The sequence below is a fragment of the Molothrus aeneus genome, chromosome Z (genome assembly GCF_037042795.1).
Source record: "Molothrus aeneus isolate 106 chromosome Z, BPBGC_Maene_1.0, whole genome shotgun sequence".
NCBI classification, from domain to species: Eukaryota; Metazoa; Chordata; class Aves; order Passeriformes; family Icteridae; genus Molothrus; species Molothrus aeneus.
In genome coordinates this window covers 23,877,692-23,901,359 of record NC_089680.1, presented here as the reverse complement: position 1 = coordinate 23,901,359, position 23,668 = coordinate 23,877,692, and the positions used below count along the sequence as shown (strand labels likewise).

At 38.5% G+C, this 23,668-nt stretch overlaps 2 protein-coding genes across 2 annotated transcripts in view; both read right to left on the bottom strand.

Annotated features, from left to right (window-relative positions):
- Positions 1-1,591: 1,591 nt before the first annotated feature.
- Positions 1,592-3,305, bottom strand: CER1 (cerberus 1, DAN family BMP antagonist). Its single transcript, XM_066569752.1, has 2 exons — positions 2,778-3,305; positions 1,592-1,885 (listed from the first exon to the last, which is right to left on the bottom strand). The coding sequence occupies exons 1-2, from the start codon at positions 3,303-3,305 to the stop codon at positions 1,592-1,594; spliced, it is 822 nt and encodes a 273-aa protein (XP_066425849.1).
- A 10,034-nt stretch (positions 3,306-13,339) lies between these two features.
- The window catches only part of FREM1 (FRAS1 related extracellular matrix 1), a 56,557-nt gene continuing 46,228 nt past the window's right edge, over positions 13,340-23,668 (bottom strand). The window contains exons 32-36 of the mRNA XM_066569418.1: positions 23,272-23,430; positions 22,955-23,080; positions 22,170-22,285; positions 14,905-14,990; positions 13,340-13,539 (exon numbers count right to left, since the gene is read on the bottom strand). Of these exons, the coding sequence (XP_066425515.1) occupies positions 13,340-13,539; positions 14,905-14,990; positions 22,170-22,285; positions 22,955-23,080; positions 23,272-23,430 (687 nt within the window). The remainder of the gene's footprint in view (positions 13,540-14,904; positions 14,991-22,169; positions 22,286-22,954; positions 23,081-23,271; positions 23,431-23,668) is intronic.

Genomic DNA, 23,668 nt, shown 5'->3' with positions numbered 1-23,668 from the left:
TCTAGTTACTTAGAATGGCATCGTATATAGACTATAAATGGCCATATATAGTTTTCACATCTGTCCTTCATATAAAAGAATAGAGAGAAGACTTGCTTGAGTTTTAGTACACACAATTTTTATTATTTAAAAAAAAGGTTTATACGTAATGAAAGGTAACTGTAATACTAATCTTTAGTTCATTTGCTGCAAGTGACCTGCAAAAGCAAACAGCTTCACATCCAGTATCAGAATATAATTCAGATGCAATTTTTAGTAAATATTCAACATGGGCCTCAGACTCCAAAGCCATGCTGCACATGTTTTCTGAAAGAACATTATGATATTTCTAATTCCACTGTGGTTCAAATACAAGGAATCATTTCCACCAGCCCTTGAATTTGACCTTGAATAAACCAAGTCAGTAGTGATTTCCAATACACTAAAAAAGAGCTTGGACAGTTTAACAACTGCGGCCCAGATCTGAGAACAGATTTCCAGAGGACTGGAAAAACTGGCATAGAAATATGCTGAACTCTTCTGCTGGAAGCTGATCTCTGTCTGGTGTGCCAGGTCTGCAAGAGAAATCCAGGGAGAAGCAGCTGGAGAGAGCCGGAAAGCCAGCAGTTCAACTAATAATCACTATTGCTGTGTTGCCTAGCAGTAGACTCCAGTGCTTCCTAGCAGGGTTTTCTCAGCTCTTCCTGTAAAGTTGTTAAGCTATTGTTATAATGATAAAGCCCTTCTCAGATTTTCTGTCCCATGAATGCCTTTTCTGCTTTAGTTTAAGAATTGAGAACATTATTTAAATTTTATCTTAGATTCAGTGACAATGTAAAAATTCATCAGACTGGAAAATGTACATTGTTTTTCCACAGTGAATTTAAATAATAACAACACTGTATTTATCTGTGATGTTTTCTGTAGGAATATGGCTTTTTTTTCTCTTTCTGCAGTTGAACACTTTAAGTCAAAATAAAGGTACAGAGTGAATGCAGGCATGTGGAAAAGAGAGCAAGTGGTTTCTATAGCAAAATACCTCTTGCCATTATTTATTGGTGTAAATTGTGTGGTATATTAGTTTTCAATGAGAACTGAACTCCAACTGAGCTCAATCAGCATGACATTAACTAGTCGCAGCTTTCTATGTACATGTCCATTTATGTTTTACACTCTCCAGCCATTATCTTGCTGTAAAAGTAGACCTGTTTTTGTAGGGAACAGGCTAAAATCTCATCTTTGTTGCCAATAGAGCTATATTGGCACTCCTCACAAGCAAAGGCAAAGAAAACAAGTCAACATTCAGGTTTTGCACAGATAAATTGTGTTAATTCAGTCTTTGTTGACTAGCATGCAAGAAACAATGGTAGGAACGGTGGAAAATTTTTAAAGTTTTCCCTTGTTAAAGACCTTTACACACAAGCCCAGTAATTTCACCTCATTTTCCTTAACAGCTGCAAGGAAACATTTGTTACACTTCAGGTGAAGTTATTGTTGAAACAGAAATCATGTAGAAAGTCTACATTTTTAATGTTTTTTTGTACTAGAGTGATGACAACTTGTTTTTCATTGGCAAATTCTTATGATCAGGTTAAGAGGTCCTTTGCACAAGTTAATTGTGCTCATGTACATTTTCATAAAAGTCTGACAGTAGAGATCCAATCACAGGGTCTTTAATCTTCCGACTTTCACATTTACACTCTTCTACAATCATGATTTCTTTGACCACTGGAACAGAATCAGTGCAGTTGAGACCCAGGCGCTTCATGGAGAACTTGCTGGGCAAGCAACGGGAACAGAAGGTATAAAGATGATCTTCTGAACCAGGAACATGAAAAGAACTACATTTTCCAAAACACAGATTATTCTGCACTGTCACCTTCTCACAGTTGTTATGAGTAACACCCTGAAACAGAAAGCAGTTTAATGTTTCTGATGCAGAAATGACCCCATGGACTCTGCTAGAAGGCATGAGCAAAAAAAAAAAAAAAAAAAAGGAAAAAAAGCTACTGCACTTTTTCCTTCTCAGAACAAGTACAGGTTTCTAGGCAACATCTGTATGTATGCATGTCTGTGTGAAATAAATTTAGTTTTGGATGTGAAAAGACGTGGTCCTTGACAGATCGTGGTTACAGAAACACTGAGAATTGATGGTGATTTACAAGGAATACAGCACTTTTACCTATACTGTTTGCTTGTCTCAATGTTTCAATGTGACAAAATGGCTTCATCTATGCATGGGACAATTTACCAGTTCTCTGAAATTCTTAGCATGGAGTTAGACATAAGCATCACTTTTCTAATTAATACAGAAAAAAACAATCCTTGCTTAGGTGTAAGAGAACAACCAGCTTTTCCTGTAAATACTTGTTCTGAGTCTCTATATGCACACGTGCGCGCACACACACACACACATACACACACACACACACACACACGTGTATCTATACTTATGTATATTAGAGAGAGATCGTAATTCAGATGTACAAACAGTTGAGATATAATTTATTGAATGGATAATTACTCATCAATTTCCTTCCTGCTTAGACCATGTCGAATATCTGTGCATAAAACCAATAAATAACTCTATAAAAATTGAGTCTGCAGCTTTCCAGTGCTGCAATTCAGCAATTTGCCTCATCAGACTAAACTTTTTCATCAGAGTCTTTCAGCCACTTTTGGTCAAGTGTTCTGAAGACCTTTGACTAAGCCACTTAAATAACCCATGTCCCTTTAGTTGCTGATTACACGAAATGGGGGAAAGGCATGTTTGTTGATCTTGGATACTTGTATCTTACCTGAGCAAAAGGCAGGGTTCTGCAGTTTTCTTGGTGCATTTCATTGGTCTTGATTGGCAGGACAACCTCTTCAGATGCTGAGTTTTTCTTTAACATGAAATGGTCCCAAAATTTCTTGGCATCTTTTCTGTAGGGAATTTCAGATTCTCTCTTGCTGGAGTAATGGGATGGAGAGAGGTTTTCCACAGGAGAGGTCTCTCTGGATGCAACCCAGGTTCTTGGGTTTTGATCTGCATGGAGTCCTGCACTGGGAAGTATGAATCTGGACATTTTTTTCTCCTCTTTCTTCTCACTTCCAGATGCTGTCTGTGGAATTGATACAAAAAAGCTTGGTACATTCAGGGTCTCTTCAACTCCTTCTGGGTTCTCACTTATCCGCTCAGGAGAACTTTGGCTTTCAAACAGATTTTTGTTCAGGTATAGAAAGTGCTGAAATGGCCCTCTGCTTTTCCTTTGCTGTGAATTTCTCTGTAGCTCTGTGGCTCCAAGACATGAGAGCACTAACATCTGAAGCAGAAGCAGTGACATGATCCTGGAAAGGGCAACCCTGTAGACCTGCTGCTTTTGCAGTGAATGTAGTATGCTAGCTTTATACAAGAGATTATGGCAGGGGAGAGGAGGGCTCAGGGGTGACCCTGGTGGGGCTAATTGCCTTCATTTACTGTAGATTACAATTATGATAGGGAAGTTTGTGCTAATGAAACACTGCTTTCAATCTGAGTTATGTGTATTAGAAGCTCCTATCTGAAATCTAGTAACCCAGGATGTTGTGGAGTACAGAAGGAGTCAACAGGGGGAAATGTTTGGATAAGGTGTCTAGTTTAGGCTGAGGAATTAAGTAAACATTTGAGGTTGTGTATTAGAATGTTCAGTGTGGTCTCCATTGTTTATTTTGACTTTCTATTCCATACAGCCAGAGACTGTCAAAACAGGGTGTTATTTCATTACAATAGGAAAAGGCAAGCTGATTAAAATTTGCTGAAACAGTAAGCTCAATCTGGAGACTGTGTTTTCAAAAGTTAAGTCTAACTTTGGACTTTCAGGTTTAGGATATGACCCAAGGTCTGCACAACTAACAGACTGCTGCTTAGACAGTCAGAGGAATCTGTCAGGAAGCACTAGTCCTCACTTCATCTTCCTCACAGCAGGTTTGCAGCTGCTGGAGTACAGACATGTCACTAGCACAGAGCAGAAGGTCTCAAGGTGAAGAAACTCTGCTTCCTGGGTTTTCAAAGGTTCTCTTACATCCTGTTCAGGCACCAAATCCACTCCAGACATCCTGTCAAGTGATAATGATAAATGAATATTTAAATAAAATGTGTTAAAAATAGATATTTATGATTCTAGCTATCAAAGTCTCAAAAGAAATACCTAAAGACTACTAGACTTTAAAACAGAGACATCTTTTGCATAATTACCATGTTATGCAACATGTAAGAAAAAATAATCTGCTAGAACAGCATATGGAGAAAAGCTTTGGGAGAAGGAAAAGTTATTTTCAATAAACATTGCAAACAGTGATCCCAATATTAAAATACAAAAAAGAAATTCGGCTTCAGATAATTTGCCATTTAGGTATGCTAGTCTTCACACACTCCCGTTTCTATGAAACTCCATCAGTAGACTCTAAAGTTTGTATTATTCTTGAAAAATTGTGTGTACTAGATGTATGATGTTACTTTACTTTAATTTCCAGGGAATTAATTTCTTGCCTAGAACTGCACTTTGATTCCACGCATCATATTTGTGTTCACCAACAATTTGAACTGAAGCAGTTGACTTTTGTAGCTAAAATACCTTTTATCTGATGTGTACTGCTAACAGTCACACAAAACTATTCAGTAATGCCTTTCAAACATGAAAATTTTGAAGCAAGATACATATTTGCAGGTCATCTAAGGATGTCTCTGATGATGCACAGATAAAAATTAAGTAAATTGTAGAACTGGAATGATTTGGCTTCCCAGACTACCTAAACTAAACTGGCCTGGGTGCAGTGTAACTCTTAACAAAGAATGTATAAAAATCTTAGTATTGACATATATCTAGAGATGTTTTGCTACTAATGTTACATTATAGTGCAATGGCAATGAAAAAAGCCTCTTCAAGATCAGAATCCACTCCTGGTACATACCATTCTGTCCTGTAACGTACAGCAAGAAGAGAAGCCTTTGAGACCTTCAGATGTAAATGTAAAAATTATTATTTACAGAAGGGTAGGGAAGAAGACCGAAGCAAAGTGGTGTCAGCGAGTCACTCTGCAACCCAAAGGCTGATAAAAGAGCTCTCTTCACTACTAGGTCAAGCCAGTTCTAGTTCCTGGGATCGGGATGGTGTTACCTAAGATCTGATGAGACCAAAAAGCAGCATGCCAGCTCTGGTTCTGCTAAGAAAGTCTAACACTGTTCCTTCATACCTATAATAATATCTATGGCTGCTTTCCACAAGGCAAAAGTGGTAAGATATGGTACATCTGGGCATGGTTTTCAATATCTAAACACTACCATAATCTGTTTTGAAGTCGGCTGCCTATATAACTGTGTAGAGGTAGCAGGTCTCTCCTTAGCCTCTCTGCTTAGGCTCTCAGGAAGGCATCCCAGCTCAGACAGCAAGCTCAGATAGTCATTCTGAAGTTAAAAATAGCAAGCATTTGCAAGTCTCTTTGTGGTGACATTGACTGCATAGACCAATAATTGACTACTGGCATTGGACTGGATACATAGTCATTATGTTCCAAATAGACCTAATCTCAGCTTTCTACAAAAAAAAAATGCTGTTTCTTTTCTAAAAACTTGTTTTCCTGCCTGATTACCCTTTCATATAAGCATAACATGTTTTCACTGTTTTCTAGTTATTAAATCTTACAGCTATATGCAGCAGTGTCTTTCAAGCAGGCTTTAGTTTACCTTCATAGTAGCAATTTATTCAGGACATTCTGTTTTCACTAGAAATAGTCACTGTGAATGTTTGCCCATCCTTTTAAAATTGCCAGGTCTATAGATGATGAGTGCTATGCAAATGCAAAATGGTATTATTCATTTGTTTCAAAGCTGGAGTTTATTCAGTCATTAATGGACATTATCTGCACTGCTAGTTGATGCCTAAAAATAATTTTTGGGCAGTGCTTGAATTACTTGCCTTCTGTTGAGCTAAATAGTCTCATCATACCGTGATTGATGATAAAATCATTAATATGGATTTTATGTATACAGTCCAATTCAATATCTTGTAATTTTCAAAACACATCTGATGTAGACAAACTTGTATCCAGATATATCTTTCACAGACCCCATATGAAGACCTCAGAACTAATGAATTATCACTATGCAGTTTATTCTCCAATAATTGTACTTATCAAAGAAGGCCATCTGTGGTCTTTGTTTTTCTGAGTTTCAGGGAAGCAGATCACATACAGGCTGCATGGGAAATTTTTAATTACAAAAGCAAGAGTCCCTTAACAAGGTATGAGATGAAAGAACAGGCAATAGGTTTGTTCAGTTTTGTACTTCCAGCCTTAGTTACTCTACATCATGAACTCCTCTATGTTTCAAGTCCTCTGTTGCACTGTTTCTTTCTCCACTCATTTATGTTTTCCTGTTAACATTTCTCTGTTTCTTTTCTGTGTTCTGGCAAGAGAACTAAGAACAGCATTAAGTTTTCGTATGCCAGCTAAAATGAAGGTGCTCATACTTTAGAACATTTTTTTATGGCTTCAGTGGGGCTAGTCCTTTCACATATATTGGACCATGTTCTCCTGGCTGTAGGTACATACAGAGAACACAATGGGTGGTTCTGTCTCTGAATGGTACTGGCACATATGTACTGCCAAACTGACAGTATATCCAATTCCAGACCCAGCCTGATGAGTTTTCCTGGGTCTGTAATTGATTGCAGCAGATTGCTAAGGCAGGGGACAGTGAGAAGACACTGGGAAAACCTGTGGGACAGAGCAAAAGGAGTTTGGGCAAAGGCACAAATCAGTGTCAGGAAGATGCATCTTCCTAGATTGTTGTGAATAATTTGAGAGAGACAGGTTATTCACTGAAGAATTTGACACCACCACCAAAATTTTTGTAATATAGTCCAAGGAAGATGCACACAAGATTTTTTTTAGTTAATACAAAAATAGATACAAACTTATCTTAAAATTTCTTCTATATGCATAAAAGGATATCCTTTTACTCACTCTGATTATATGCAATTCTTCAGATACCAGATTCTTAATCACAGAATCACCCTATCAGTCATTAGGGTTGAAAGGAACGTCTAAAGATCATCCAGCCCAAGCCTCCTGCCAAAGCAGGGTCACCTAGAGCAGGTGACAAAAGAATGCATCCAGGTGGATTTGGAGTGTCACCAGAGAGGGAGACTCTGCAGCCTCCCCAGGCAGCTGTTCCAGTGCTCTGCCACCCTCAGTGCAAAGAAGTTCTGCCTCATGTTGAGGTAGAATGTCTTGTGCTTTAGTTTATGGTCACTGTACTTAAGCCAGTTGCTGGGCACCACTGAAAAGAGTCTGGCACCATCCTCCTGACACCCACCTTGGTCTATTTCTATGTATTGGTGAGATCCCCTCTCAGTCTTCTCCAGACAAAACAGTCAGAGCTCCCAGAGTCTCTCCTCATGAGAGAGGAGCTCCAGACCCCTGATCATCCTTGTGGCTCTCCACTGGACCCTCTCCAGTAGCTCCTTGTCTCCCTTGTGCTGAGGAGCCCAGAACTGGACACAGCACTCCAGGAATGGCCTCGCCAGGGCTGAGTAGAGGGGGAGGATCACCTCCCTGACCTGCTGGCCACACTCTTGCCAATGCACCCCAGGATGACATTGGTCCTCCTGGCCACTGGTGGCTCATGGACAGCTTGTGATGCACCAGGAGTCCCAGGTCCTTTTCCACAGAGCTGCTCTGTGGGAGCTCAGCCCCAGCCTGTGCTGGCACTTGGGGCTGTTCCTCCCCAGGTGCAGGACCTGGCACTTGCCCTTGTTAAGCCTCACCAGGTTTCTCTCTGCCCAACCCTCCAGCTGATCAAGGTCCCATTGAATGGCAGCAGAGCTTTCAGGTGGATCAGCCACTGTCCCCAGTTTGGAGTCACCAGCAAACCTGCTGAGGGTGCATTTGATCCCATCCTCCAGGTCATTGACAAGTAAGTTGAATAAGTTTGGTCCCAATATTGATCCCTTGGGAATACCACTATCTGCAGGCCTCTTGCTGTGCTGCACTAATCATGACCCTCTGAGCTCTGCCTTCCTGATCCACCTCACTGTCCATTCCTCTAACCCTTAATTTCCTAAGCTTACCTATGAGGATTTTATGGAAGACAGTGTCAAAAGCCTTGCTGAAGCTCAGGTAGAAAACATCCACTGCTCTCCCCTCAGCAACCATCCTGCCATGCCCTCACAGAAGGCCATCACATTGCTCAAACATGATTTGCCTTTGGTGAGTCCATCTTGACTACTTCTGATGACCTTCTCTTCTTTTATGTCCTTGGTCACGGCTTCCAGAGTGATCTGTGCCAACACCTTTCCAGGGATGGAGGTGGGGCTGACTGGCCAGTAGCTTCTCAGTCCTCTTTGTTGCCCTTTCTGAAGATGGAAGTGACACTGGCTTTTCTCCAATCATCAGGCACCTCTCCTCCATTATTTTTCAAAGATGCAGAGTGGGCTTAGCTACAACATCTGCGAGCTCCCTCAGCACCTGTGTGTGCAACCCACAGGCCCATGGATTTGTGGTTTTGTCTGCCTAGCCGATCTCTAAACAAACCTTCAGTGGCCAAGGGCAAGTCTTCTTTTCTCCAGCCTTCCTCTCTTGCCTCCAGGGTCTGGGACTCCTGAAGGATGGCCTCAGCAGTGAAGTCTGAGGCAAAAAAGGAATTCAATTACTCTGCCTTCTCTATATCTTCTATCACCAGGATGCCCACAATATTCCTATAGGTCTCCCATACAGCCTCTCCCTTTTTCCATGTTCCATAAATTTCTTGTTTGAGATTTGCTAGAAGCTCTCTGCTAATCCCTATATGTCACCTGCCACCCTTTTTTGATTTCTTGCTCATGGGGATACATTTGTCTCGATCTGAGAGGAATGCTGAATACTGACCAGCTCTCCTGGACTCCCTTGTACCTTTAAACCATGGGATTCCTCCTATTAGATCCTGTTGATTGGGACTACTTCTGATTGAAAACAAGACATTACCTCAATGCAAAAAAAAAAAACAAAAAAACCTTGGAAACAAGAGCTACTTTGTTCGTATCATTTAAGTGTACTGATACTGAGAAAAGTATTTAAGTAACACAGAGTTGTCCATACTACAGTCAGCGTAGCTTCTTAAAGGGTAGCAAGGGAGGAGAACTTCCTCTGAAGAAGACTGAAGTTTCTGAGGGACAAGGACTTTTTCACATCCTTATTTAAATCAAGAATCATATTAAAATAATTTGTATAGACTGGCAGTCTTGCTTGAATTCATTCTTCTTCTTGTATATCTCCTTGAAGACCTACCTTTTCTTAGATTTATTTCTCAAAATAAACAGCATTTTTCTTTTCTGTGGGGTTAACTTATGGTACAAATGTCCTTATAGCATTCACTCAATAATAGGCCCAAACAGAAGAAAAAACTGATCAGAAGCTGATCAGAGTAGACAGTAGGTATATTATGCTTAACTAAAAGGGCATTTATGTTATAGATTTATATTATTTATATATAAAATATATATCATATATAAAATATAATTTATTTATTTATGTGTATATATATATATATAAAATATAAATAAATATTTAAAATAAATTATAAAATACTATATAATGTATAAATATCTATAATTATATATTTATATTATACATTTATATTATTTATATTAATAACTAAAGTCATTATCTCTAGAAAATAAGTTTTTGTGCAATTTTGAAATTAAGAAATTCATATTCAATAAAGTATATTGTTGAGTTTTTATTAACACACATTACAGGGTTAAACATGACAATATATATAGTGTTTTGAATAGAAGAATTACCATAGCACCAATCTTGTGAAGTAAATAATGCAGAATCATCAGTAGTCACTGAATCTTATGCATCATTCTCTCAAAGTTATTTTGATAATTTGAATGAATAAAGGCTTGAAGACATTCAATAAAGTATCCATATGTAGGAAGAAGATCTGGAAAGCTTTTCTGATATTTTTCATACTAAATACTTCATATATATAAAGTTAGTAAAAACTCGAGTGTTTTAGAATACTTTGGTTCAGAACAAGTGCTCCTGTGACCTGTTACCTAACCATTTTTTCCACAATCATTGGCTTTGAGTTAACTACCTCCCCGTCAAATTTTTTGAAATATTGACATATTTAAAAGATATATGACAGGGAGTGAAAGTGGTTAAAAGTGACAAGCAAACACAGTGCTCACACAGCCCATCCCTGTGTAGAAATCTAATGTAACTGCTAGATTCTTTTCACTTAGCATCTTGGTTCTGTTGCTCTTGAGTATGTATTTATGGATAGCTCTGGTGAAGTAAATCCTTTGTTTATCCGGAAAGTGTGGCATCCATATGTGAACACCAGAATTTACATGCTCCTTTTTCTTATTTTCAGCCTTTTGAAACACTCCTCATATCACTTCTCATAGTGCTGATCCCCTAAATACTGATTTTTCCTGGAGTTTACTCAGCATCTAATTCAAAAATGCTGAAGATTAGAAAATCCCCAAAGCTCCTCAGAACTGTAGGCCCATCCATTTCTAAACTTCTTAGAAGCCATAATTTCCTGTGTCAACAGAAAAAAAATATTTGTGCTTTCTCTGATTTGAGTATGCTTTGTTCTTTGAACTCTAGTATCTAACAATGAAAATAAAAGATGTAAAGATCTGTGAAGAAATACCTATTTAAGGACAGGAAAAATAAAATTTATTAGTTAAATATTTGGAACAGTTAATTGTATTGGAAAAAAAATCAGCAGCCTTTCAGGGCAGAAATATACTTGGTCTGCAATATAAGAATTTTAGTTTCATTAGTGTATTGCTTTAGATAAAACTAAGACAGTAAACTCATGCAGTTCGCACAACTAAAAATCTGTTGTGTAGTAAAATCTTCATGTGCAGAAATCACTATAAAGTAGTTCAAATGAAGTACAGAAAAGGGAAAATTTCCCATACTCTCACAAAAGCAAACCTGAGGTCACTGTTGTGTCAGATGGCATGAGTCGTTTATTAGTTACTGATCAAGTAACAAGCACCTTTGTCAAAATCCCCACTCTGTTGATATCATTAATTTATTAAATAATTGGGAGAGGTATTTGAATAATCTCAATAGGTTTTATCAAATTAGCACCAATAAATTCTACATCTTTTATTAAAAAAAGGCCCTAAAGAAATAAAAGTTTATGTCTCAGTCAATTTTCCCTGGAATTCCAGAATACACCACTAAAAGATACTGAGTGCTTTTTTAGATGCTTTGTTTTTTCTGTAATGAAAAATTTCAGGAATAAAATCAGGTCTAAACCCAGATGTTCAGGAGTACTTGGCTTGGAGACAAGTAGCATATCTATGTTGACCTAGAAAACTCCTTAAACAAAAGAGTTTCTGTCTAGCAAAAGTGTCTAAAACCTTCTCATAATTATTACCTTTAAAAAAAAATTTAAAAAGAGAGAAATCCTGGAAATATTTTTGTCTACATCTGTTAATAGCAAGAGAAAAGGCGAGGAGGTTCTGTCCCCAGCATGTTTTTTCTCTGATTCTGCAATGCACCCGTATTTATTGGCAGTAGTCCTTTCAGGGAGGCTCTTTCCTATATACAAAGACTGTTCAGCTGCTCACGGTGTTGATATAACTTGTCACAGGCAAGGTGGAAGGATGAGTAACCCATGCATGACAAAGGCAAAGAGGAGGAAGATATAACCCCTGAAACAGTGTCCTTTAGCTCAGAGAGCAGAGGTGATTCTACTCTGTCTGTCCCTTGCAGGACTGAGAAATTGCTATGAGTAACCCGAGAAAGAGGTTTTGCAGCTCTGTTGCAAAACTGATCCAGAGGCTGGCTGGACAGATGAGCAAGGGGAGATCAACTGCCAGCAGCAGGCAGGCAGATGGGAAGGATGAGTGTTCAGAGGTGCAGGGCAAATTCACCCTACTCACTTCCTAACCAACTGCCACACACTGGCTCCTATTGAGAGGAGCTTTAATTTTTTTTTTTTTTTAGGAAGCCTATGCTTGGATCCTCATTTCATTTTTGTTTGGGTTTTTCATTGTTTCTGTTTGTTTGTTTGTTTTTGTTTGTTTGTTTTTGTTGTTGTTTTGTTTTGTTTTGTTTTGTTTTGGGGTTTTTTATCTGTTTGGTTGGCTTTTTGGGGTTTTTGGTTGGTTGGTTGGTTGGTTGGTTGGTTGGTTGGTTGGTTGGTTGGTTGGTTGGTTGGTTTGGGGGGGTTTTTTTTGTAATTTTAAGGCTGGCAGTAAAAATTTCCAAAAGCAAGCTTTTGACAGGTCAAATATAAATCTACTATATTGTTACAAAATGGTTATAGTGCAACTGTATTTTTCTAAAATAATAAGTTCTGGCCAGCTGTTTTTTTCCTATTAATTGCTGAGTGTTAAGCCATTCTTAGAAATAAATCTGGATTTTTAAAAATTATTTTTAAAAGCCTCAAAATCCCTAATAAGGACTTAGATTAATACTTTTCAAAAGCCATAGCTGCTTTACTACAAAATATCTCTCATGATTACATTGGTTTATACACACATATAAATCCTATTGATATTCATGTATCAATGAATATTCCCAGATAATATCCTAGGATTAAGTTTATATTTTTTTAATAAATCATCATTTGCTGTAAGATTTGATTTAGAGATGTCCCATTATTTAATTACACTAAAAATTACACCACCATCCTGCAGTTCCAGGAAAAAAAAAAAAAGAAAATTTTTGCTTAGGAATGTGAAAGAGATGCAACTCTGTATGGGCAGATCCATTAGGTTCTGAAGCTAGCTTTGGGAGGTAGAAGAAATACAAGGCTTTGTTCCTGTTAGTACTCTGTCACCAGGCAATGTCCAGCCATTGGTACTTTTGTAAGATGTACTTGGGTATCCACCAAACAAACAGTACAGTACTTACATGGCATCACTCACATCATCACCCAGAAGATCTGGTTTTAGGCAACTGTCTACCTTTATTTCCAGCACCAGCAGCATTCCTCTTTGTGTTACTGCAGAGAAAAACTGCAGTTCACAACTCTTCCTTTAAGAGCCAAGCGAATCAATTGATTTAAAGAGATTTCTTTAAATCTTTCTTTAAAGAGAAAGTACATTTGCACAGAAGTGCGATGAAAGCCTTGAGACGCAGCTCTTTGGTATAAAAATACTCATAAGTAAGTGACAGATCAAAGTCTTTGGGGAGATTTCAAAACCTTAACCTGGGCTTAGTTTTTGCATCTGATCTCTTTACCTTCATTAGTTGCCAGTGCATCTGCACCTCTGGCAGCATATAAAATAAGCCTTGCTGATGATTAGAATGGTTTTCTAATACAGCTAACATACTGAAATAGCATGAATGTCCATATTCTTTCAGAGACATCCTCCATCCATTACAACTTTCTTGAACATATATAGCTGTTTGGTTTGACCTTCTTGCAGTCAGTTGCTTGCCATTTTCCTCGCTTCTGCACAAATACACAATTTCTTCCTCTCACTGAAAAGTGGTAGGAGCCTCTTCTCCAGTTTATGTAGGTTACAGGCTCTCCTCCATTCCACTCCCAGTGTCCAGGATTGACTTGGTCATTCAAACCTGTGTGAAATGAGTAAGATCAAATCAGTGGTGTTTATTGTCACTGGAGCCAGATGCCAAGAGAGTTATGCTGTTCTGTAAGTTGTTCTTCATTAAAAAATGCATACAGTTGCATGCTGAGAGAAAAGAAAACATCTGATAGAAAACAAGCAAAACACAATTTAGGATTTAATTAGTTCACTTGAATCACAGTTAGTGCCATATGAATAAAGGAAAGTACACGTCTCTGCAATAGTGCATATCTAAAATGTTTTTTTCTCCTTTCATCTATTGTGTGTCTGTGACCTCATGGGCTTCTCTTTCGATATTTGAAATAGCAAGGAGTCTGGGCAGCATCAGATGCCTTCAGATTTCTTCTGAATATAAAATACTGCAGATCTTTATGGACGTGATTTACACTGTTTAAATTAACAGTTGTAAAACTAGTTTGTGTTAATTAATACAATAGAAAACATATCTTTTCCCCTAGCCTCTGAGTTACTAAGACCAATAGGCATGGCATAATTTCAGACATGACTTGTCTTCTTATGAGAGACCATAATTGGCACGACAATCTTTTACTCTTTATCTTTGTCAAATAAGTTTATTTCTTTCAAGTTAGCAGAATTATGATACCATTAAACACAATCCAAAAATAACTATTTTTCTAAGTTAATTTAGTATACCTAGTAGGTCCATCTCAGCAAATTACTAAGAGCTGATTATCACAGTTCAGAATCAGAGAGAAAGAACAGCACTGAGGACAGTGTAGCAGAAACAAGGTTCGAAAAAAGCAGTAGCACTTGTATATGAGCTAAGGCAGTAATTCACAGAAAGGAGGTACTAAGACCCATCCAAATTCTTTCTATTTATCATTAAATATTAAGTGCCTAATAAGAAGTAGCTAAATCTGAAATGATATGATGAAATATTCTTCAGCTTATCATCTAATTAATTCATAAGATTTCTAACACAAGACAACACCATTAAATTAGGAGTAAAACAAATAATTATCTAAGTTAAAACAAAATAAAAGAAAAAGCTAAATTAGGGATAAATAAAGTAACAGTTGAAAGAAAGATAAGATAAAATTGTAGGAGCTGGAACTATTTTCTTCAGCTTGTGTCAAAATAGGAAAGGTTTCAAAGCAAAAACAGTCCAGCAATAGACATCATGATAAACACATCTTTTTGATAAAGACTTATAAAAGTAGCCAGGTAAATTATGGGTTTTTGGTTTATGCCTTGCACTGAAATAATAAAGCAGCAGAAATATGAGAACAATACAGTGTTTGAAAACTGGGCTTGAACTGCTACAGCAGTTTCTGCTTTTCAACATGCACAGGAACTGCAATCTGCAGGGGGAACTTGCAGCCAATATACTTGCCTATCCAAAAGGGCATCTTCCCACTGAAGTCCCACAGCCACTGCATGTGTTGTTCATTAGCTACACTTGTTAGACTCCCCAGGTACCTAAGCTCAACGAGAGAGGGCAGAGTAATTAGCATTCCACAGAGTGACAGACAGCTCCAATCAACTTATCAACAATGGGTGTTGATTGTACTATAAAGCATATAAATAATGAGTCACAGGAACACCACAACTTACTGGCATGAAGGAATAATTACATGAAGATGAAGTCTTAAAATTGTGGATTACCTGGGAGGAACCAAAGTCCTAATCTGGTTTCTCTAACAGAAAAATTAAATCAGTTTGGCAACTGAAGGAAATGTATACCGGAAATATGTGCCTCATACTCACAAACTGTGTTTTAAATTATTGGCACAATTATTGATACCTTATTTTCCATAAAATTATAAACTTCCTACACTGAAATCCAAGCCACTGAATGATACAACTTCTTCTATCTGGTAGTAGAGCAGGAGATATCTTTTTAAAATCATATTTTGACAATAATGAAGCTTTGAATAACACATTTATGTGGTAATGTGGTTCTGAGAAGTAATGATAGAATCCCAAAATCATAGAATGTCCTGAGTAGGAAAAGACTGAAAAGACCATCAAAATCTAGCTATTGGCCCTGCACATGACAGCCCCAAGAACCACAAAATGTGCCTGAGAGCATTGTCCTAACACTTCTTGAACACTGTCAGGTTGGTGCTGTGACCACTTCCTTGGGGAGACTGTTCCAATGCCTGACCACCCTCTGAGTGAAGACCCTTCTCACTATATCTAATCTAAATCTCCCCTGTCAAAATTACACACACATCCTCTAAAATCAACATTCGGGTTGTTGCATTATCCTCCCCCCCCTTCCATTTCCTTCCTCTGCCTCTATCCCCAGCCTTTATTTTTTGCATTTTCATCCTTTTCAAACAGAACATCTTCAACAAGCTGAGATATTCTGTTTCTCCATCCTCCTGTGAACCTACACTCAGTAAATGCAGGTATCCCATGGGTTCCCCCAGTTGTTCATCACAAGAAATTTGGTATCTGGAAAGCAGCACATTCTTCAGAGGATTATCTGCAGTGGCTATGCATTTAGTTCAAATTGGAGAGAAATTTTGGTTTGTATTAAGCAGACAATTTCTGAATTAAGTCAATGCATAAGCTCTGTTCTGCATTTGTACTTATAGTTTGCCAGCTCCAAAGGAGGATTTGCAAACTTTAGCCACTGAGTGGCCTTGCCACTGAGAAGTCTTCCAACCAGTACCAAACACACAAGCACCAGCAGGCTATTCTTAAGCCATTTAAAGATCAGGCTAAATCTTTGGTCAGTAAGAGACAAATGTCATTCTTCACATTTGCTGGGAACTGTCAGCCATCAGTGGCTCCACTTTCTTATTTATCCATCTTTGTGTCTGCCTTGGTATATCACCTTTTTACATGTCACACCTGGTGTTGCCATCCCTCTGATGCTGAACATCTGGTGCTGACGTTTATTTTGTCCCATATTTCTGACTGCTGCTCAGTCTAAAAGTGATGCCAACCCCTTCAGCCTCCCAGAATATCCTGGGTGACAGTTGATAGGGCCAGAGCAAGCAACGCTGTTCATAAAAACATTTTAAGAGAGGGAAAAAAACTTTTCTAACATCAGAATAAGTAAATGGTATTGTAAGGATTTTACTAATTTCATTACTTTTGCCAGATAACAGAGACAGAAGATCACTATTGCTCCAGATGAAGTGATAACTCTCTTCTTTAGGAGCTGGGGAAGCAACCAGGCCTGAAGAATGGCATGGCAGACTTGAGCTCACTATGGATACCATGAGCAGATGTTAGAGTGAAAGCCCACCATTAAGCATGCTGCCTAGTTAAAGATCCATGCTTGGAGCTCCATTCCCTGTTATTGCCCTGTATGTCTTCTAAGAGTACTGATCCCATGGATTTCATATGATGCCACACAAAGGGAGCAGGAAAAATTTACATGAGAAGAATTCAAAGTAGTAGTCCACAATATTCTGCACAGTCCATACCACAGAAAATCTGGACCATTCCTTAATCTGGGCCCACAGAGCCAGGATATGAAATAAATTCATTGTGTTTCTGAGGGGGGATGCTCCTGCTGCAAAGTCCTCCTCCATTATCCCTGCAGGCCAACCAAAGCAGAAGGGCATGGAGCTGCCCTCTGCTCCATGCTGCACAGTGGATCTGCCAAGGCCAGCAGGTCAGCTGGGTGTTAGCCCTTGCCTGTGCAATCACAGCTGCCCTGGGGCAGGCACTGTGCAGTAACAACAGGCCCATCAGGAGCACTCTGAGTTCCTGGGCCACCAGAGAACAGCCTGTAAAGGTTCACACTGACACCTGTGTACACTCTCCTCAACTAAAGGTGTGGCAGAACAGCCTCAGAACTGTCTGGTAGCAGTCAGGATTGTGCACCCTCTGTGGTAGAGGCCCCCAAAACTGCACCCAGTGAAGGTGTCAGCCGAGCTTAGCTCTGCCTCTCATCAGGGTGAGATGTGCCTGTTCCACCCTTGGGACAGGCTTCCACTCTTCTGGGCCAGTCTGCCAGGCACAGAATCTCTGGTGAGCTAGGAACAAAGCTGTTACACTAACAAACACTGTCAGGAATTTTCATACTCCATCTTCTTCTACAGACAGAGTCCAGGAAAGCAGGCATAGCTAATTCAGGTTCTCCTCTCAAGCTAACTGCTTCAGCAGCAGGATTCCATTCTGCCTCCCAGGGGCTTGCACTGACCAAATGGACCTGAGAAGAGGTTTGCACAGCAGTTTCTGTGGTATACTACTAGGTGAACAAGAACAAAAATAGAGCATTTTATCTGGGTTCTGCTTAAGGACACTCAAAACCCAGGAACTAAGTAATTTACTTTAGGTGAGCATAAAGCATTATGCACCAAAGAGCATCAATATGTGTCAGTAACTGCTCTATCATTTATGACATACAGGCGTAGTCTGAGCAATAACAGTTTCAGACTTCACATACCAGGGAGAGTCTTCATCACTGTGAAAGGAAAGCACTACAATAATTATAATTTAACCTAATCTTTTCTCTATAGGAGTGCTTTTTAAGTACAGCTTCACAAACACATTACTGAAGAGAGAACAACTGTTCTAATTGTTATACCTGTTTAGGGGGCTTGTGTATTTTAGGGAAAACCATCCTGAAAGAACATAGCACTTCCATAATGTTACTCACTGAACCTTGAGGCATAGGATCAGACACCGGAAATTACAAGATAATGTTATTTATGGAGTGTGCATCTAACACTTCCTAATGTAAATTAGTCAAGATAAGGAGTTATTGTGCCTTATTAGGGAAAGAACCCAAACAAAACAAAAAACAAACACCAACCAAAAGAAGCCACAACAAACTCACACACATCACTTTTTTCTGTGCTAAACCATCTATTTAAAATTGTTCCTGCATGCTTTATAATTTTTGTTATTGAGTCAAAAGCATCCTTTATCTTAGAGAAGTTGCACAAATTATGGAAACATTTTGGGTAGCTACTGACCTTGAAATATTATATGGAAAATACTTAGCACAAAGACTTTACTGATTTTCTATTAAATTGCCTGATGCATTTAAGAGTCTTGCACCATTTTGGTAAATTTAACAATGGCAAAAGCACACTTGACTAAGTATGAAGGTCTCCATGGGACACAACATTTTATTTGAACTGCTGTAGTAAATCTGTGTCCTATACTGATATTGAAGGGTGTGGGGGGTGACTGAAAGACTGTGCTTATCTCAGTCTTTTGTTTGGTCACCTAGGGAGTTATCCTGATGCCTTGAAATAGGTGTCTAGTGTTGCTTACAACACCTCTTATCTTTCAGAACATTCAGATGAGAGTGGCAGACATGATGCAGAGCTTGCAGGAGCCCTGCACTTCCAGACTGGCAGTTGAAAGCCAGACAGCATACACAAGGCCTTTAAAATTACTCTAGGTACCTGGATTCCTCTGCTGGAATCACACACAATAATATGAGTTAACCAGTCGCTTAGAGAACCAGTCCTAGAAGAGGACTGATGTTCCTAGGGAACACTGAGCCATCATGAAGTATCTAATCTATTACTTTAGATGGGGTTCTGCCTGTCATTCTGAAGGACTGGGGCCATATGTAGCTGTTCAAACAAAATAACATGTCCTGCCTTACACAGCTAGCAGTAAAGGACCTGAAACCTAATAATATTTGAGCTTCAATTAAATGTTCGACTTCAAAAAAGATAAGGGTATAATATGACTAACAAGGCAAAAGACACAACTGTGGGTTCTATCTATGCAGGATGGGAGAACTTCAGTGTCAGCAGTGAAACCATCTCACACACAAGTGAGCCCTGCTGTGCTGACCCTTGGGGAGGACATGTTCCTATTGGATAAACAAGAGCTGTGGCATAAATCATCAAAATTGCTTCTAAATCAGACTGCTGTGGGATCACTCAGCCATAATATCCCCCAGATGCTCCTCTTCACGTTGCCAAGAGTCTCTTCATGCATACAAACAAAGCTAGAGAAATGAGTTCTTAAACCGCCTTTCTCTCCAGTGAATTGGAGAATGGTTAGAAATAGTGCAAGATTTTCCCAGCAATTAACAGAGATTTCCCTGTACCCCCATCCCCAGTTTAACACTGATATATAGAAACTAGAATCAAGAGAAGCACTTATTTTTGTCTGCTTCTACCCTTGAACACAGAAACTAAAGAAAAGTTTTGTATACCACCTGCAACAAATGCATACAATGTATATCAATATAAACTCAAACAGGCCTGCATTAGCCCATGCATATGTACTTATGTCTAGACAACAACTGCTTCCACAACAAATAGCATTACTGTGATGGAATAGAGTCATAAACTATCATGTTGGAAGGAACTCTAAGGATCATCTGGCAAAAGGACAGTCGAGACAAGATGGGCCAGCCCTCAGTCTAGCTAAACCTTGAAAATGTCTGATGTTGGGGAATCTGCTATCTCCCTGGGGAGATTCTTCTAATGGCTGATCTCACAGTTAAAAAAAAATTCCCTTGTGTGTACTTGGAATCTTCCCAGGAATAACTTGTTCTCGTAGCTGTTCATCTTTTCTATGTGACTCCTAGTAAAAAGGAAGTCTCTATCCTCTTCTTAGCCACCCTCTAAATATTTAAATACAGTGATAAGGGCTCACCTATGCCTTCTTTCTTCACATGGCAGGCTTTACTGTCCTTTGATCAACTTTGTGGCCCTTGTCCAGACACTTTTTAGCCTGCCAACTTCTGTATACTTTTTGTATAGCCTGTTCCCAAGTCCATCATCTCAAAATTGCAAGATTGTCTCAAAAAGGGTAGGGCAGGAGACTGTTAGTGAATCAACTTCAACAATGCTTGGGCTCTTTTTTCCTTTTCTGCATAATAGAAAAATTCTAGCAAGAGAAATGGATAGGAGTTTAAAATTATGCCATTTTTTGTAGCAGTAAAAAATTATTCTTTTTTCATGAAAGTTGGCTGATTTACTGAAAGTCAATTCTAATATTTTCATTTAATATCTAGTTTGTTGATCTATTGAAAATTGAGGGCTGACCTCCATGGTAGTTTTATTTCCCTGTTGGAAACATTTAAATGTCAATAGAATCCGTATTAATAACAGAAACACCACAATTAGTGGTGGTGATGATTGCTGGAGGAGCTGGGGAAAAGCACAAAATAAAATTTAATAAGTTATGTTCTTTTACCACATTTTAGCGTGTTCCTGGAGCTGTACTTTTGTAAATTAGTTCCAGATGGAGGCAAGGAGTACTCCATTTACTAGGATAAATCTTCCTTAGTCTATGCTAGTATGACATTAATTGAATTAGCACTGCCCTAGGATTCATTTCCTTCTGGATTCAGTGATATGCCTTGATTTTCTGTGTAGCTTTTTTAACACTGTCCTTTAGTTACTGTTGTTTACATTTATTTACTTTTATTCAGTTTAGTATCTACATTGCACACTATCAAGAAGCTACCACTTACAAAAAATATGGGTCACAAAGACCACACTCTTTTAGAAGATAGGAAACACCTCCCAGAAGAGTGACATTTGGTTCCAAGAGATCAATTCACTATTGAAGCCTTCAGAAAAAAACCCACAATTTATAGCATTGCTTGTTAACAAGTAGCATTATAAAAGCAGATAATAACAAAAAATTTCAGGAGCTGAAATTGTAAGTAAACCAAGTATTAACACAATATTTAGGGTCAGCTCACAAGAGGACATAACATTTACATTTTAATAAAAAATATCTTCCATCAGCTGGGAGGTAGTAGTATCAAGACTTCTCTTTTGCATGTTACCAAGACAACATAATCTGGCATAACTAAGTGGAATGAATCAATGCTTGTTATGCATGCTTGGCCATGATTTACTGTTCAGCATGTCCTTCCATTACTTTAGGAACATACGCTGTTTCTATCGTTTCCCACTCTTCCCCATTTCAATTTTCCTTTCGAGTAATGGAGAGGTCTAGAGTAATGGAGAGGTCTGTTTAAGCCCCTCCTATTTTTCATATTGGTTTCCAACCTGGTGCTCACAATTCAGGATAAGGTACAGAGCATATCTATCCTTGGACAAGCTACATGATATCATGGCTAAAATTTTTTTCCAGTGCTAACCTAATACATCTAAAACCAAAATCTCAAACATGTATCTAGAAAACAAGACTGACAGGCTTTTTGTCTCCTACTTTGAGACAGCTATTATTATTATTACTATTGTTGTTGTTACTGTTGTTGTTGTTGTTGTTGTTGTTATATCCTTAAAAAGTCAGAAATGCGCTGTTAAATTGAATGTAAAAGTTTTCAAATAGTTACAGAATCTTCAAAGCTGCATCTTCAGAAGAATACAGTGAGGCACACAGGAGCTGGCTATATTTTACCATTCCTATATCAAGAGGAGGTAGTGCCAATGAAGTGGTGGGTTAGAGAGGAATAAATTCTGAATCTCTACTGACTCTGAGTTTCTCTTCTCCCAAACTAACTCTCCCATTAGAAAAATATCCTCACTGCAGATGGACAGCTTTGGGAAACAACCACCTGAAGCATTATGAGACTAATATTTCTATCGTCCACTGTGTTTGAATCCCAGGATTTGTGCAGTTTTGGGGGTAGCTGTGCAGAGCAGCCAAAGCTTGGCTTATCCAAATAAATTTGGTCTCAAGAGCAGCATTCATCTCAGGGCAACAGCACTGTACAGCAAATGCATGATGGTCTCTTACTGATCTCTGCAAGCCTGAGCAGCAATGTTCCAGGTGACCTTGTGATTCACTACCAGGAAGTAGCAGCTGCCCTCATGATAAGTCCATCCAGAGGGACATTTCTTCATAGTTACCTCCTAAAATAAAAGAGGAAGAGGTAAAGCAGACTTCTGTCTGTGCACAGATAGTCTGTGCACTAGTGTGCACAGAATTAAACCAAGCATGAGCTTTGGTGTCTATAAATAAAGATAGAGCATTGCTTAAAAGATTTAAACAAATAAAGCCTGACAGAGGATCCTACAGTTTATAATTAGTAGTTTTGATGGTGACAGTAGGATTCACTTCCAAAAATCTTCTAAAGACTTTGTATTAGTTTGGGCACCATTTTCTGTCTCCTGTACTCTGTACAGGGAAAGCAGTGCATTAAAATTCAGCATGACATCTTAAGTGGTGGGGGGAAAGTATGTTTACAGAATACCTAAGTAAGCTTATTTTACTAAATTCCACCTTTTCTCCCACATACTTCATTCACTGACTGTGTTACATCCCCATTGCCCCAAGCACCACAACACTAGTGCTCATGTGGTTTGTCCAGGAGCACCTGTGGATGACAGAGAGAAAAGGCAACCACAGCAGTCAAGTCCTCATCGTATTCCTGGGAAACTTTTGTTTCTGCTGAAAGCAAACCTGAATCTGGTTTACATTTGTGCCCTTTTCAAGTAAATAACAGGTCCTCTGCTTTAGGGTATCACCAATCCTAGACTCCATGCTCTGATGTAGATACCTACACATTGCTACATTTTTACCTTGCTTTGGGAATTCCAGAATTTCCATGATATCCCATCACACTGAAATAACTTCTGTGTGCTTTCTTCATAATGCAAGAGACCTTTTAAATCTGGTGTACAAGCCTTTTGAAAAGATTTAATGTCCTGGAAAGAGAAAATGTCATTTGAATATTTGAAGGAAAATAATTACACAAAACAAGTGAAATGAAACAGATTAATTAGGTCTTATATTAAAATTGTCTGCCATGAAAACTCTTCTAGGTGTTAAATCATTTTGGAAAACAACATGACTGAAAACAGATGGTGAAAATTCCCATGGAAAAAAGATTTCATACCTTATGTCTTGATCTTGGTTCAGCTGCAAGTTCTGCCTTATCAGCCAGTGGGATTTCTGTCTTCCTAGAGGAGATTACATTTATCTGTGGTTGTGCTTTCTTGTTGGTTTCAGCTGAGGAGGTGTCATCCTCTATTTTGAGTGATACAATCCCATGATACTTCATTTTACAGTATCACACAAGAACAGGAGAGGAAAAGAAACAGTTAGTTTACACAAGCAGCTCTTTGATTTAGTTTCTTTAAACTAAATTAAAAATAATAAAAATTAATTATTTTACAAATTATCACAAATAAAGGGAAATTACACCAAAGAAAAAGAAAGATAGAAAAATAAAGTATTAGGCATAACAAATTTTTAGGAGCGATAAAGCCTGGAAAGAGCAGAATCAGAAAGAA